General features: G+C 36.2%; 4 protein-coding genes and 1 long non-coding RNA gene across 14 annotated transcripts in view; 2 read left to right on the plus strand and 3 right to left on the minus strand.

Moving 5' to 3' along the window:
* LOC108807389 (choline/ethanolaminephosphotransferase 1) overlaps positions 1–16,085 on the minus strand; it is a 90,153-nt gene that overhangs the window by 39,724 nt on the left and 34,344 nt on the right. The window lies entirely within an intron of this gene.
* Positions 3,346–4,215, plus strand: LOC108859919 (protein GOLVEN 5). Its single transcript, XM_057007275.1, has 3 exons — positions 3,346–3,457; positions 3,728–3,777; positions 3,951–4,215. Exons 1-3 carry the CDS (start codon positions 3,382–3,384, stop codon positions 4,149–4,151), a joined length of 327 nt encoding a protein of 108 aa, XP_056863255.1. The 5' UTR covers positions 3,346–3,381; the 3' UTR covers positions 4,152–4,215.
* Positions 5,987–9,350, minus strand: LOC130510668 (putative pentatricopeptide repeat-containing protein At1g13630). Its single transcript, XM_057007212.1, is given in 4 exon segments — positions 5,987–6,350; positions 6,452–7,362; positions 7,364–8,631; positions 8,775–9,350. Coding segments are annotated over 3 exon segments (2,448 nt in total). The 5' UTR covers positions 9,214–9,350; the 3' UTR covers positions 5,987–6,350; positions 6,452–6,621.
* LOC108818541 (uncharacterized) lies at positions 11,147–13,787 on the minus strand. Of its 10 annotated transcripts, XR_008944447.1 has the most exons (7): positions 13,118–13,786; positions 12,867–12,940; positions 12,672–12,776; positions 12,236–12,360; positions 11,804–11,886; positions 11,587–11,732; positions 11,147–11,485 (listed from the first exon to the last, which is right to left on the minus strand). It is a non-coding gene; the product is annotated as an uncharacterized LOC108818541 (long non-coding RNA). The 10 variants fall into 10 exon arrangements; XR_008944434.1 differs by having other exon boundaries at positions 11,587–11,886; positions 13,118–13,787; XR_008944442.1 differs by having other exon boundaries at positions 11,587–11,678; positions 11,804–12,360; positions 13,118–13,787.
* On the plus strand, positions 14,411–15,941 carry LOC130510688 (uncharacterized). Its single transcript, XM_057007255.1, has 5 exons — positions 14,411–14,820; positions 14,975–15,032; positions 15,131–15,214; positions 15,298–15,439; positions 15,543–15,941. The coding sequence occupies exons 1-5, from the start codon at positions 14,436–14,438 to the stop codon at positions 15,819–15,821; spliced, it is 948 nt and encodes a 315-aa protein (XP_056863235.1). The 5' UTR covers positions 14,411–14,435; the 3' UTR covers positions 15,822–15,941.

The following is a 16,085-nucleotide window of genomic DNA, read 5'->3' on the forward strand; positions in this document are numbered from 1 at the left end:
GTTCAAATGGACGATAAGCACTGACACGCAAAGAAACCGGTCACCAAGTTTTAGATACACCAATGGGCTTTGATACAGGCCCAATAAACTAAATAATTTATGATTTTGATAAAAGATGTTAGATAGTAACAATTTTGGTAATTTATGTTTGATTAGGCTTGAATTGTTGTTACATGCACGAACCAAAAAACGAGGCAAGAACTGGTACGTAGTGGAAAGAGGGGAAAATGGTCTATTTTAAACCCAAATTTTCGGGTCGTGCATATTCCATCATGAATATACTTATTTCATAATGAACTCAACAAAATTTTAAAATATCTATGTGAACTTTCACAAACATACACACATATATAATGATTATTAGTCAACCATTTATTCGGATGATTAGATAGTTAACATGACGTTTTCGTTAAAATAACATTGTTTAAAAATATTACAGAATTAAAATATTGATTCTTACATACTTCGGATCTACGCTTTGATGAATAAAAGGCTTCTACTTATCCGCCAAGACGTGGATTTGAAGTGAGTTTTGTCCGTCAGGACGTTGGTTCGAAGTTTGCAAAATTTAAAATTTTAATTTTGTGATATTTACATAATACATTGTTTTAACGAAAAATTTCATGTCAGCTATTTAGTCATCCAAATAAATGGTTGACTACTGACCACTATTTATAATCAATGTATATATGCACATTTATGAAATTCTTGCTGATATTTTAAAATTTTGTTGAGTTCATGATAAAATATGCACTATAGTAAAATTCATGATAGAAATGATGGAATAGACACAATTCAGAGAGTTGAATTTGAAATATATAATTTTCGGTAGAAACAGCTGTTAAAGTACGAAATGGCAATGTTTACAATTGAGAGTTGAGACCTTCAAATTGTGTATATTTTACTGAAATAATTCTTTAATCAAATTAAATTTCGATAGTTAATTTACAGCTCACACGCAGCAACTAATCTGATTAAATTAAGATATGGTACTTGTGATGGAAAAGGTGATACATTCTGATCGAATGAAGCAATTAGGTACTTAAATTTTGGTGAAATGCGGGAGATATAGCATACACAAATTGATACTAACAAAGATACACATTTTCCAATTATAAAAATCATACAGACTATGGCTTACATATGTTTTTTGTTTACGTTTCAATTAACTAATAATTTGATAACTCATGTTTCGACCGACGTCCTTCAATCTTACCAAATTTTAATTTTATTCTTTAAAAAACTTTGTGGATCTTTCTTCTACAAAATGTATGGATTATATATACAGTATATGCTTTAAATGATCTACGAGGGTTGTAGCTAATGTATACTAACGGTAATTTGAAAGTCACAGAGCGATATTTTATGTCAAGCTACTCTGATTTGCCACTTTGACTTATAAATAAAATGAAATTACTAAGGTTTGATTGGTTGAGACTGTGACTTTATATTTTTGCTCTAAGATTTAGATTTTAACTATGACTTTAAAATTTATTATTGTAGGATGCTAGTTATTATTGTAGGATGCTAGAGTTAATATATTTTTCAATAATATTTTGGCTGTAGATATAACTTTTTAAATTACAGCATAATTATTTTTTAATGAATAAAATTAACTATCCACGGTTTCACCCTCTCTTCCAATAAACGTCTAAGATTCATTTTTTATTACATCAGTGTGGACTGTGTAGTCGAATACGGACAAAACTGTTTTGGCAAGTCTGAAACAGTTAACACAACTGATGTTGCTAACTCCTTTTTTCGACTAAATTTTGATGTTCCTAACTCTATTTGGTTCTTGAATATAAGAAAAGTGGCAATGTAGCACGAGACAAACACGAAACACGCACATAGATCTGTGAATTGCAATTTACGTTATGTTTCTTCTCTTTATTCGAAGTTTTGTGTCTCCCAAAGTAAATTCTTACTTTTTCACTTTCACACTTCGCGTACTAATGAGAGAAATGAATTGAGATCATAAAAGAAATACTCCCAAAAAATAAGCTTACTTTATATAATTGGAAGGCAACTGTATACGGTTTAAATTTGGTCTTATAATATTCAAAATGGTTTCAAGATTCATATTTTTACATCTCGATATTTAATACACGTTCAACTTTTATACACTATAATATTTTTATTTTATAAAACATAATATTTAATTTTACTGATTAATAATTATTGTTTCTGTATCTAAATTAAACAAAGTTAATATTTATAGAGAATTAAAATAATAAATTTTCATCCAAAAATAAAATAAAATTATTTAATTAAATTATTAGTTTTAGATAATTAAAAATATCAAAATATCAAAAATTTCTAGATGTGGCATGTGTTGTTAGTGGTTTCAATTTCCTCTTATTCAACATCTTAAACATATTCAACATACGTACTGAATCTATTTAACACCAAATAATTCACATCATTAAATTTTATTTTCAATACTTCCATTATCACTATCTAAGGTTGAATCTTTATTTAACAACTCTATTGTGAATAGTCTTATATTGTTCCTGGTAATTTCAGTCGAAGATGCGTTGGACTATATATAGAAGTATACATGATTTGAGAGAAATTCTCACAGATTTTAGTCTGGTATATAAAAACTTCGTTCAATTGCAAAGTGGATACTAATTCTCACAGATTTTAGTCTGGTATTTAATTAAATATTTGCTACAATAATAAAAAAATATGATAATGAGAATGGAATTTCCAGCGAGAAGAAAACAAAGACTATGATGAGACTTCTAGGGGTTTAAAGTTGAATCTGAATCTCCAGAAGACAGATAAATTTGTTTACCCGCGCATTAATGTAATTGTTTAATTAAATAATTTACACTTTACGAGATTAGAGAGGGATGTTCTTGAAAAATTAATCGGAGTATATCCTATTGACTTAAGTTTGGTCAACGTCAAAAGATGTTTTTTCTTTTACATTGTTGTTGATATTAGTTGGACCATAATGTTTTTAAATAGAGAAGTGTTAAACAATATTAATTCTCAAAATATCTGATACTATTTTAAACAGCACTGATAGAATACGAGACTATATTTCACTTGACTTTTTTCATTCTCTTAATCTAGTTGGAAATGTCTCTTATATTATAGTGCTAATTGCGAAGTGAGAACTTGGATCCTCATGTTGTAATTTCTACATTTTTTGGGAATATATCCATGTCCCAAACGTCGATGGCAGGTTCCCAATAGAGACACATGGCTTGTGGTAAAAGGAAAAATATATTATATTTCACACTCTCTTTGGACCTCCTATATAAACACTAGTTAATTAACATAATTCCTCATCGTCATTTGCATGAATTGATCTCATTACTCATTTCTGACTTCTGAGAATATTTTCGTAGCTAAGGGCAAAACTAAGCTATGAGCATCCCTTCAAGCTTTCTGTATTTGTTGATCCTTCTTTTGTTTTGCCTCTCGTGTGGATATTCCCTTCATGGTTTATCTCTCTCTCTATCTATGTTACTTCTTTTTTCTCTGTTATAAACTATTCAGATTTGTAATGTCACGAGTATTCGAGATATTAACTCATAGTTTATGATCATTACGTGACAACTTGCATTATATATGAGAATGACAATAAAACTTTTGTATAAATTATTTCTTATACTTCCCATTGCATGAAATATAATGCATGCATGGTTTATACTTTATATATTTGTCTTAACCAGAACGCAGCTAATATATATGTCACATTTTGTTTCATCAGGAGATAAGAACGAAAAGCCAAGTGTTGACGTTGTTTCATATGCGAAGGTAGTATACACGTTCCAAATGTTCACTTTTATGTTTTCTTGAGCAGTGAATAATACATAAGAACTAATCAAATATAATGGCATCCAGATTTAGCTAGTCTAAATCTACTCATGAACATGGCTCCAGTAATAGTATACTTCATATATGTAATCTAAGAATATGTTTGATTGGTGAAGCATGTTGGTGATGGTGATGCATTGAAGAAGATGCAATTACAAGGAAGAAGTGGAGAAGAGTTTAGTAAGGAGACGACAAAGATGAAGATGAATCCGAAGAAGCCAATAGAGAAGGAGACGGGTGTTGAGGAAGAGGATGATCTCGTCGCCTACACTGCTGATTACTGGAAACCAAGGCACCATCCTCCCAAGAACAACTGATCACTTCTTTTTCAAAAAAAAAAAAAAAAGAACGACTGATCAGATATATCTTACGTTTATATAAAAGTCCCAACAAAACTCTCCTTATTATATATTAATCAAATATCAGTATAAGATATTATACATACTTATATATGAGTAATTTGTAATTTTGTGAGCTTTTTGTTTGTAATGTTGTTTTATTTATATATATAGAAATGTGGTATGTATAACCAAGTGGTGTTATTTTGCAGACCACAAGACAATTTCGCCCTAGAGACTCTTTTTCTCTCTGGCACACCACCCAAGGTGCCGCTTCAAGGTCACCCTCCGACCTCCATGGATTCACACTGCAAGGTCTCTATCGTCGTCTCCATCCAAACCTCCATTTAAGAAGCTATGCTCCTTCTCGTCGGGACTCCACCTAGGTTAACTCAAAGCATTACAAGGATAGGTGAAGAACTCTTGAAAGCTCAAAGGACGAGCCTTTCACCTGTCTCTGCCATTTCCACTCCTAGTTCATTGCCTCAGGTGAGAACTCGCCTCTCCAATGTCTCAGCCCCTGCTTTCGTTTCAGAGACAAAGAGTCCTCCTTCACTACCCTCTGAGCCGGAACCTCCAGATCTGGTTCCGGTGGAGCAGCTAGATCCGCCGCTTGAAGCTCTCCCTCCGCCAGATTCGCCGCTTGAAGCTCTCTCTGCACCATATCCACCGCTTGAAACTCTCTCTCCTCCAGAACCACCAGACCCTCCTGACTCACCCGTCGTTGGTAGTATGATTCTTGGCTGGTGTGTTGACTGGAGTTTTAAACGTTCCGTTCCTAGCAATTTCATATGCCCTACTGACTCACCCGTCATTGTGTTTGGTTCTGCAACACTGGTCTCTCTTCCTCGTCCATTAACCCAGGTTTTATCTCAGAAATATTCTAACTTAATGTTAGGTGATGAGTTAATATCCTTGGTTTGGTATCTTGAACTCTCTTGTGGTTTGTCTATGTGTCTCTCATTGGCCTTGGTGTGCCCCTTTACTGCAGTATGCAGTCCTTTTACTGCTTTGTGCAGTTGTACCTTTGTGGTACTCAAGTACTTATATGTTCAGTTGTGGCAACTTAATGGAGTGATGCCTCACATATCCATTCATCATGTGAATCAGCTCTTGTTGGACAGTTATTGTCCGGTTTCCTCCTCTATGGAGGTTGTTCCTCTCCCAATTTCATCATCTACCTTGTGTAGTTTTGTTGCAGGGAGTCTAATGTTGAAGATTAGTGATATTTCTAACAATGAAGTTCTAATCAAAGGCTTTGTAGCCATGTTGAAGATTGTTGATTGTACACTTGCTGCTGCTTCAGTCCCGGAAGTTATATCACTGATTGTGGTCTCTAAATTCCAAGGCTTTATCTCACTTTACAGCTCGATGGTCGATGAGATCAGAGGACTTCTCGACGTCATTAGTTGTTTAAGCGTTTTGTATGCCCCTATCCTTTTATGTTATATTTGCTTCCTTGTAATAGTTGTTTGTTTGACCTATATGGTTCTGTTTTCATGTTCTGTAAACACTCTTTCCATTCATGGAGAGTAAGAATCTATAAAAGTTGAGGTTTGTCCAAAAAAAAAAAAAAAAAAAAAAAACCAAGTGGTGTTATCTCAATGGTTTCATTTTGTCGCTGATGGATGTTGTAAACCGTGCTTGTAGTAAAGACATGATGATCGAAATTTTTCAGTTTGTTTGTGGATTTATCACCAAGTTTTGTTGTAATCTTTTCTTTGCTTTGTATATAATAATAGACTTCTTACATCCGAAAATCGTCTGAGAAAACCAAAACACAAAAAAAATGATGGGAATTTTTACACAAAAAAAAGAATCAAACATTTACAAGATGTTCTTACATAAGCAAGAACAACAACCTTACAAGATGTCACAGTCAAGAATAGGCCTAACATATGAAGCTTGGTTAGTTATATAAACCCTTTTTCCAATTTGAACACTTTTTCATCAACAGTTTAATTTACAATTCCAAGCATACTATAGTCACATTGCAGATTTGGTAAAGAAGTAGGGAAAGCTCAAGAACCACTGAGTTTACCTTCAGAAGAACTTGAACAAGACAGTATACAGCTTTAGTCTCCATAAGCAAAAACACCAATGACGCTCTGTGTTGTTTGTGGGAGCTGAGAAGCTGCTTAGCACGGTACGTTTTCAAAAGTCGAAGACATAAGTATCCTGTTCCAAGGGTGAATACACAATCATTCGATGGTAGATGGACAACAAAGAGAAAGTATCTCTAAAAGCCTTATTTCAAATGATCAAGAAACATCACTTACAGCGATTCTTGAAAAGAAGCTCATATGATACAATTGGTGCCCGATGGTACCATCCAATAGCTCTGTTAACAAAGCTAATGAAAGTTTACCTCTTCATGTGACAGTTTCTCTACTGAAAGTGCGACTTCTCCAGCAAGCAAATAAGATGGGACAACAATAGACTTTTAAGGCTACAAGCCCGCTTTAATAGTCCAAGCAAGCACATCTGATGACTTAATCATCACTCTGCAGATATCTAAGTCAGGCGAAACACCCCTGGATAACATTAGACGGAAGAAGAACTTAGCCTCCTTCGCCAATTCTCTCCTACACAGACGATTGATCACCGCACTGTAATCCCTGATAGAAACATCGAATCCTCTATCTAACACCTGACAAAACAGCTTCACCGCCATTTCAGGATCACCTTTTACACAATGCGCCTTGATCAGTGTGGTATAAGCAAATTTTGACAAACTAACATCCCTCTCCTGAAGCGAACAGAGAAACCTTTCAGCATCCTTTAAGTAACCGTAGAAACAGAGGCCGTTGATTAGAATGTCATAAGTGGCAGGCGTAGGCTCAAGGTTTCGAGATTTCATTTCTTCAAACAACTCAAACGCTCTGAACAAATCTTTCACCCTGCACAGATGCTGAATAACTGTATTGTAAGTGATCTGATCTGGAGCTATACCTTCAGAAGCCATGTCCAACAGTACCTGGTTGTATTTCTCGAGTTTCCGCCCTATGCAAAGTCCCTTGATAATCACAGAGTACGTGAAGTTGGTTGGTGGGACTCCTTTTGCTTTCATCTCTCGGCGCAGCTCGTCAACACTCTCAGTATCTCCAACGTCAGCATACGCGTTCATCAGAGTTGTATAGCTCACAGCGGTTGGAACCAATCCATATAACTTGATGGCATCCAATACTTTTTCTTGCCTCAGCTATGTTCCGAGTCTTGCAATAACCATAAATCAAAGAATTGAAAGTTGCAACGTTAGGAGTAATCCCACTCTCAATCACTCCCCTGAACAACTCCAACGCCTCCTCTACGCAACCAGACTTTGCGTAACCGTCGATTACGATATTGTACAGAATAACATCAAGCTCGCAGCCGCTTGAGATCAGAGAGTTGAGAAGCGCCCTCGCCTCGAGCAGCATCCCTTTCCGACACAAACCAAGCAGCATAGCACCGTGTGTCCTAGAATTTGGAAGTATTCTTTTGGAACACATCTCGTCGTAGAGCCAAATAGCCATATCAAGCTCTCCTAATCTGCAGAGGCCATGAATCACGATAGAATACGCCACGATATCAGGTCTTACACCATTGTCTTTCATTCTATAGAACAAGGAGAAAGCTTCTTCGACTCGTCCTGTTTTACATAAACCACTGAGCATTACACTGCAGGGGATGACACTGTTCAACTCAATCCCACTTGATAACATATCCTTCAGCAGTCTTAAACCCTTGTCGATGTTCCCCAACTGGCAATGACCACACAGTAATATAGTATATGTAATAACATCAGGAGTCAAACCTTTATCCAGCATCTGTTGAATGACCTCCCAAACCCATTTGATCATACCGAGGAGATGAAACCCTTTCGCAAGGATATTATACGTCACAGTATCAGGCTCCACTCCATGCTTGATACTCATATCACCAGCCAGTTCCAAAGCTTCTCCGATGGAACCAGCTAGACAGAGGCCGTTGATGAGTATGTTGTGGCTATACACACTAGGAACCAATCCACATTTCAAAACTGTACAGAGGAAAGACTTGGCCGTATCTACAAAACCCAATTTACAGTAACCTGACATTATACTATTGAAAGAAACTACAGAGGGGCCAACGTCCTTCCACTCGGAATCCCTGAGGAAAGAAACTGCATCTTCTAGCTTCTGTTGCCTGCACAATCCATCTACAACTGTGGAGTACGTGTGTTCGTTCTTAAACTCGATTCCCTTGTACACGTCCCACATCTTATCTGTTTCTCTGAAGTTATACAAGATTGAGTTGTACGCTTGTGTAGACACGCTCAAGTTCAGATCCCTCATCCTCTCCAGGATATAAAGTGAATCATCAACCATGTTAGACCTCGATGAGAGAAACAGCAACATATCCCAAACTATATTCGTAGAATCCCACTTTACGAAGTTATTAGAGAGAAGCTCACAGAGTAAAGATGCTGAACCAGAGCCTATAAGAAAAAAGCAATAAGTCTACATTACATAACTCTAAAAGTTTCCTCTTTTATCTACTCATCCGCACCTACTTAACACAAAGCTCTAAGCTTTTTAAGCGAAAGCGAATCAGAGAAGAGAGAGTGAGAGAAAGACTTGCCTTCTTCTTGGAGGAGCTGTTCCAGAACCACTTGAAGCTCTCTGAAACGTCTCTGACCAGCTAGAACATGCGAAACCAACAACGAGGAGAGCCTCGAGTGTCGAAACCCGTAAACATCTTTCAGCTCTCTGAAAAACCAAACCGAAAGATCCGAGCTTTCGCCCATCAGTTCGCACATGATCTCTTCGACGTGGACCTGCTTCAAACCCGAGAGCAAGCCTCGGAAGTCACGCCCGTGGAGATACTCGCGGAACCCGATCTTCCTCATCCCATAGAGAATCTCCCCACGGTAGTGATCTTCTCTCTGATCAGAGAGAAGCGGCTCTTCGTCGAGTCTCGCCGCGACGGAGGAGGAGGGTTTAGTGGAGAAGAGGGAAGAGAATGGAGAGAGCGCGCGGGACAATTTGTTTGGATTGAATGCAATCCATCTACAGATCATGGGGTTTTGGGAATTAGGGTTTGCCAATTCGGGAGATTCCCTTGCGGTTTCCAGAGAAAATCAAATTTAGAGGATTGAGGGTCGCCGGAGAGAAAAGTTTGATTTTCCCGGAAAGTTTGAGAAGGGAGAAGACAAAGGGTTTTACGCTCTAATTCCGGTTTTTAACTAACCGAATCTATAATTCGTTCCGGTTCTATTTCTTTACCGGTTTAAAATCATGGTACACTGTCGGCTACTCTACACGGATAGTTATATGTACACATCAATTTACCCTCTGTTTACATGCAGTAACATCCGTTTAACTAATTTAGACGAATCAAAACATATACGTAGAGAAAGATGAGCCTTCTTTGTCTGAAATAGGCGAAACGTTGATGTCTCTTAAAAATCAACATGCAGCAGCAAAGAGTAGAAGCTAAGAATAATCTCTTTTTTTACAATTATTCATAACATGCACTACTAGGGGCATAGCCCCCGCGCAAGCGCGGGGCCGGATATGTCGTTGATGCATTGTGTAGTTTTGTGTATGGAATTTCCAAAACATCCTCGGGTTTTGGCTGAAGGTGTCTATTTCTACACAACCGTGTGTTCATTATATGTGGCCGTTCTTTGTGTCCCATAATTGCATATGCAGTCATGGTGATGTATCAGGTGTCGTTAGGCGCAAAGGTAATCCTTTGTTTATAGTTATGGGTTGTTATTCGCCATACCTCACCATCAGACCTGTGTATCGGGTTGCCAGTAATGGCTTTTTGACCAGTGATGATAGGCATAGTTTTTGGTAGACACAGTAATCCTCAGATGGAACTTGTATTTTCTTGCATGAGATAATGGTGTTGTGGTAATTCGTGGGTGATACGGCACGTACCCTGGCAACAATATTTCTAAGAAAATCTTGTGGCAATGATTCCAGCCGGCTCCATCTCCTCTTTGCTTGCATCCATGGTGCGTGAGTGATAAGGTTGCTGGGATTTTGGTGTTGCTTGAACTCTATTGTCTGTGGTGTGAGGTTTCATTATATAGCACTATCGGCAGGGAATCAGACCAACTGGCTTCTTGTTTGTGTAATTTAAATGTGGTGTACATACAAGCCAATGATATTCACACTTATTTAGAGTTGATCATAACTCATGACGAAAACAATATCTGGTGTGGAATGTTAAGATGATAAAGCCATAGTCTTTAGGAATTATAGATGATGCTAATAAGACTCGTAGCATAAAGAAATGGATTTGCGGGTCGATAGAAGTGGGTGAATAGAATATTAACGGGAAGATGATTGAGATGAAGGTTGCCTAATGCAAGGATAATAACAGGCGGAAAATTTAATTTTGTAAAAATGAATACAGCTAATTTCACACACACACATATATATATATATATTTCAAAAATTGAATTGGTAACAATTTCGGGAGGTATAAATATTTTATTGGAGAAGGATTAAGGTTTTTGTCCTAAACATCATGGTACCTTTAAATAAATATTATAGAATATTATAACTATATATTTTATTAAAAACAAATGTCACAGAATAATAAAACGTTATCATGGGTTGTGATGGTAAAATGTAGTTGTATATTGACAAAATCTATTTTATTTAAATTTTAATTTTACAAATTAAATCTTCAGAATAGAAAATATGTTAATTTTTAATTTCTTACAATTATAGGATTTTGGAAACGAATATCTCAAAGTTTAAGAAACTTTTTGGTTAATAATATAATTGATAAACATTGTTGTCAAATAAGACTTTTTATGATTCTTCTTCATCCAATTTTAACTTTTTACCTTTTTATTCGTCCAGCCAGAGACAAAGCTGAGATGTCAAATAAGACTTTTTATGATTTTTCTTCATCCATGTAAACAATACTTTTATTCCAAGTCTTTTGTTTTTTAATCCATTGGTGTTACTACAACAAAGAAAATTCTAAAATTGAAAAGGAAAAACATCAATAAAGAGAGGCAGCATTAAAGAATTCACATTAGACAAAAGAGTTAGCTCGATCATAGACGTTGCACTTATATCTAAATCTATAAAATAAACAAAATAACTGGTTGGAGATGCCAAGACCACAATCTAAGACATGGCCGTATTAGGAAACGTCCGGTAAAGACATTCATTCGAGAAGGTTGAGGCACAATTACTTCTTTCTGTCTCTCTTCCTTCACCTGCTCCCCATCTGCTTCCTCTTCAACATCCCGAAAGAACTGCACATGTGAAGCTTGCAAGATATGCGTCGACGCCAAAAAGTACATGAATGATGATCTTGAGCTTGTTGATATGAAATGAAAACACAAAAGAGCTTAAAGGAGTTAGCTACAATGCTAAGTTTTGTGAGAGTACCTAATTTACTGTCAAGTTGAATCTTTTACCAGTAATCAGGAGATGCTGCAACGGCTTGATTGAAGTATGATTCAGCTGAGCAGTCTGTCTTTGATCTTTGATCTTTGATCCAAGTTTTTTGCTGCATGAAATGAGTTATGTTGTTGTACATTCCCATATAAATCATCAATCAAACCTGCTTCACCAATGGAATCAAAGGAATTTCTAAGACCAACACTATTAGACATGCTACCTCTAACTACTTACCTGCGAAACAATTCTAAGATCCATAATTATCACAACTTTCTCAATAAACTTGAAAGCAGTTTTTGACTCCGTGAACTATAAACCTTTACATCAACAGAAAGAAAGGTTGGTTCACAACTCATAAGATCAGGAAGGAACAACAAACATTTTGGTGTTAAACTTAATTCAATGAATCCATAAAGTTCAATACTTTCTTGTGTACAGAACCAAAAAGAGAAGAGAGCTGTGCAACATTAGCCACATCATTGAGAGTAAAAGCTTACACCAACCTCTCCCAAGTTCTCGGTTGAAGAAAAATAATTTAAAGTTGAGTATTTTGAAATGTTGAGTTACAGCCATCGTAGATGGAACACAAAGAATGAAAGCGCATACTAAGATTTATATGCATATAGTAGAGAAGGAGGTGATGGAAAGAAAAAGCCAAGGAGGAACCTGGATCATAGGTTTGCCGAGTATTGTCACGTGGGATTGCCTTTGAATCTGAGATGAAGCGTAAGAGGCAGTGATAACTCTGATGACCCGGCTCTAGAGTTTCTTGGATCAAGTCAGATACACTACTAAACAAAAATAAAAAAAAACACCAAAACAGAAAATTCAGTATTCAAACACTTAGACATTATAACACTAAACAAACAGGAGGAAGAACGTGGGTGCTATATTTTCCACTGATCAAATGGTTCATTTGCTTCAAAGGAATAAAGGGAAGATCAAATTTGACAGAATCATTATTTTCCTCAATAATATACCGTTCCTACCCTGATGGGTGTTGATCATTTCCTAGACCTTTCTCGATGATGGTTGTGGCCCCAAGATCTAGTACTATTTTTCTAACTTTTTTGCTACAAACTAAATTGGCAGATGTACTTACATTGTACTTCTGGTAACCTGAATCACCTAGCCCAAACAGTGCAAAGCAAACTCGTTGCAACCAAGAGTTTCCCAAGTTTCTTTGAAGAAGAAACTTACAAAACTCCTTCAGTGATGAGAAAAAGACAAGGAACAAACAATAAGGTACACAATAAAATAAAATCTGCATTATTGGTAGTGAAAATTGTCAACGAACCTTGAAAGAATCTGGAGAGTCTCCTTGCCCTGAAGTGGATATAACAACATAGCCTCCTCATGAGGTAAGGAACTCTGGAGAAACAGAACACTTTTATATGTTCACTCGAAATTCAATCAACAGAACCACTCAAATCTAAAAGCTGATCAAACAGAGGAATTGCCACGGTTTCCTTCTTATTAAATATCTGAACAAACAATCTTCAGAACACAGTAAGAAATCAAATTGATTCACAACAACATCTCACATACCGGGTCGAATTCTTCTGTGGATACGATAGACGCAGGAAAGCCTCGGCGTTTAGCTTCACGGCCAATACGCTCTGCAGTATCAGGAGCGTTTCCGTCTGAGAAGATTCCTCCGTTTTTCTCCCGTCGCCGCCGCAAGCGAAAATTTCATCAATCACCAGAACACAATTGCAGAATTTGAACGGCCCAATGAGAGGTAGATGTAGAGGAAATTGATCTTTGAGATGAACAGAGAGTGAGCGAGGGTGATAGATATGGAGCTGGGACGATGGGACGATGGAAAGGAAAGACGTGAAAGAAGCTCGCTTTAGGGTTAGAGGTTATGCAGTTTACCTGAAGAAAAATCTCGTAGATTTATTACAAATCTGATTCCTTTTTCTGAGGTTTCAAAAGCTTCTTCACGAAGAAAAAAAAGGGGTAGGGCTCTGTCTTTAACGAAGAATTAAGAGAAATTCTTTGAACGATGGGGAAGGCTAAGAGTTGGAGAAGAGTTCATTGAATCTCGAGTCAAAGATTAGTGGAAACGGAGAGGTGGAAGAGACAAAGATCGATAATAATGAATCCCTGGTTTACAGATCTCAGCCCATTCGTAAAAAAATAAAAATAAAGAGTTTGGCCCAACAGAGATGCCACGTGTCCCATAGGCAGGAGTGATACTCCGCCATTATATTATAGATTTATAATTTACTGTATTTGATTAATCCTTTTTTTTGTTTCATCACTAAACAAAGATTTGGCGAGTGCGAACTAGACTAAGGTGGTTTCTAATAACATAAACGGCATCTTGTTCCAAGATTTAGCAGTTTTTTCTCACAAAATTAAAAGTTACAGAACTTATATTAATTTGTTATATATTAATTCATGTTGCATAATATTCAAATTTGATTATACATTTATCAGTTAGTGTTTCAAATCAAATACAGAAAGAGTAGAATTCCAACAATTAATATCAAAAGTGGATGGATTTTAAAAGGTACTAAGATGGATCACTTCACCAGCTTAGTTGTATGTCACCTTTCTTGATACATGCATCAGATCTTAAACAATTCAATAAATATTGCAAAATCGTGCTATGTCTTTCTCAACTTAAATAAATTTCATTAACAAACAATACATGAAACTGCCGTTTCTTTATACACTAGTGGAGGAAATATTCAAATATGGTAAAATTTCACAAACATTGAAATCCACATTTCACCAACTTAGGTGTAGTTACTTCTATCTAGCTATTGTAATAACATTTAACCTCCATTTTATGGTGCATTGCTCTCCTATAAGTACTTGTGACTACACTTTGTTTTGAATTACTCTAGAGCCAAAGATGTACAAAGCAAGCCCTAATAGAAGAGCGATCTTGGAGAGAAGTAAGAGTGTAAGAGAGAAGGAGCCTAAGCAAACCTCAAACTTCTTTGCCAAACACTTAAAGAGGATATATCCGATCACGCTTCAACGTAGTACTTCTTCTTCTTTCTCACTCTCTTCTATATCTCTATCACTCTCTCAAAACTCGACCGATTCCTCTGCCACGGATTCCACTTCCACGCTAGAGCAAAGGATCTCTCTAGCACTAGGTTTAATCTCATCTCCTAGTAGAAGAGAAACATTTGTTCCTAAAACAATTCCGCGACAACAACAAGAACAACGTCTATATGAGGACTTCAAAAGTGATGAACCAAAGAGGTGTAATTGGATCACCAAGAGAAGTGGTAAGATCATATTAAGAAATGTCCTAAACTAATATTATAGCCATATAGTATGCTTTATCTATATAGAGAATCATTAATGTGATTATAACTAGAGCAGTTCCGTTATGAACATGATAAGTTAAATATAACGAGGTTTAATTTTTTTTTTTTGTAGATGAAGTCTACGTAACGTTTCATGATCAGCAATGGGGAGTCCCTGTCTATGATGATAAGTATGATTATGGCTTCCACAATTGTATACTATGCTAATAGTTTATTTGTTAAGAAAACAATATTTTTATTTTTAAATGGTGGTTAATCATGTAAACAGCTTGCTTTTTGAGTTCCTTGCTATGTCGGGGATGTTAATGGACTATAATTGGACCGAGATTTTAAAACGCAAGGAACTCTTTAGGTAAAATTTCTCACCACTATTCGTAAGTTGCTACATTATGCATGCATGTAGCTAAAAATCTTACGAAATTTTTGTGAAACTAGAGAGGCATTTTGTGAGTTTGACCCAAACCTGGTGGCCAAAATGAGAGAGAAAGAGATCACGGAAATTGCATCAAACAAAGCAATAATGCTACAAGAGAGTCGAGTTAGGTGTATAGTTGACAATGCTAAATGCATAATCAAGGCAAGTTTCAACATTTTCTTGCGAGGATCCACTATAGTTTCTTGTATATAAAATTCTGTTAGACCTTGTTGTCTGTTAGATCAAAGAAAACTTTATTTTGCAGGTGGTTAAGGAATTTGGATCATTCAGCAGCTATATGTGGGGGTTTATGGATTATAAACCGATCATTAATAGATTCAAGTATTCAAGAAATGTACCACTGAGATCTCCCAAGGCTGAGATAATTAGCAAAGATATGATCAAACGAGGATTTCGATTCGTCGGTCCAGTTATCGTACATTCTTTCATGCAAGCAGCAGGGTTAACAATTGATCACCTCGTTGATTGTTTCAGACATGGTGATTGTGTGAGCCTCGCTGAGAGGCCATGGAGGCATATATGATGTTCACTTTTTGGGTTAAAACATATATTCGAGCTTTTGACTGTTCTTTGGTTTAATAAAATATTTGAAATCAAACTGCTTGTTATTTCTATAAGTTTTCTTTTGGTTTTTTTTGATCAATTATCAAACTTATATAGTTTCTGGTTTTGTTTGGATTTGATTCTTATATCGAAATGTATGGATCTGACTATTTCAACAAGACATATTATAACTATATTGCGTGTAATTTGATTAGGTATTAACTGAACTTTCATTTTCAGTTCG

The sequence above is a fragment of the Raphanus sativus genome, chromosome 1 (assembly GCF_000801105.2).
Source record: "Raphanus sativus cultivar WK10039 chromosome 1, ASM80110v3, whole genome shotgun sequence".
Taxonomy (NCBI): domain Eukaryota; kingdom Viridiplantae; phylum Streptophyta; class Magnoliopsida; order Brassicales; family Brassicaceae; genus Raphanus; species Raphanus sativus.

Excerpts from the sequence above, each read along its gene's own strand:
- LOC108859919 (XM_057007275.1), top strand. The coding sequence starts at position 3,382 with ATGAGCATCCCTTCAAGCTTTCTGTATTTGTTGATCCTTCTTTTGTTT. Across the intron at positions 3,458-3,727 it reads GTGTGGATATTCCCTTCATG|GAGATAAGAACGAAAAGCCA; the intron begins GTTTATCTCTCT and ends TTGTTTCATCAG. Across the intron at positions 3,778-3,950 it reads TTGTTTCATATGCGAAGGTA|CATGTTGGTGATGGTGATGC; the intron begins GTATACACGTTC and ends TGATTGGTGAAG.
- LOC130510688 (XM_057007255.1), top strand. The coding sequence starts at position 14,436 with ATGTACAAAGCAAGCCCTAATAGAAGAGCGATCTTGGAGAGAAGTAAG. Across the intron at positions 14,821-14,974 it reads TTGGATCACCAAGAGAAGTG|ATGAAGTCTACGTAACGTTT; the intron begins GTAAGATCATAT and ends TTTTTTTTGTAG. Across the intron at positions 15,440-15,542 it reads ATGCTAAATGCATAATCAAG|GTGGTTAAGGAATTTGGATC; the intron begins GCAAGTTTCAAC and ends TTTATTTTGCAG.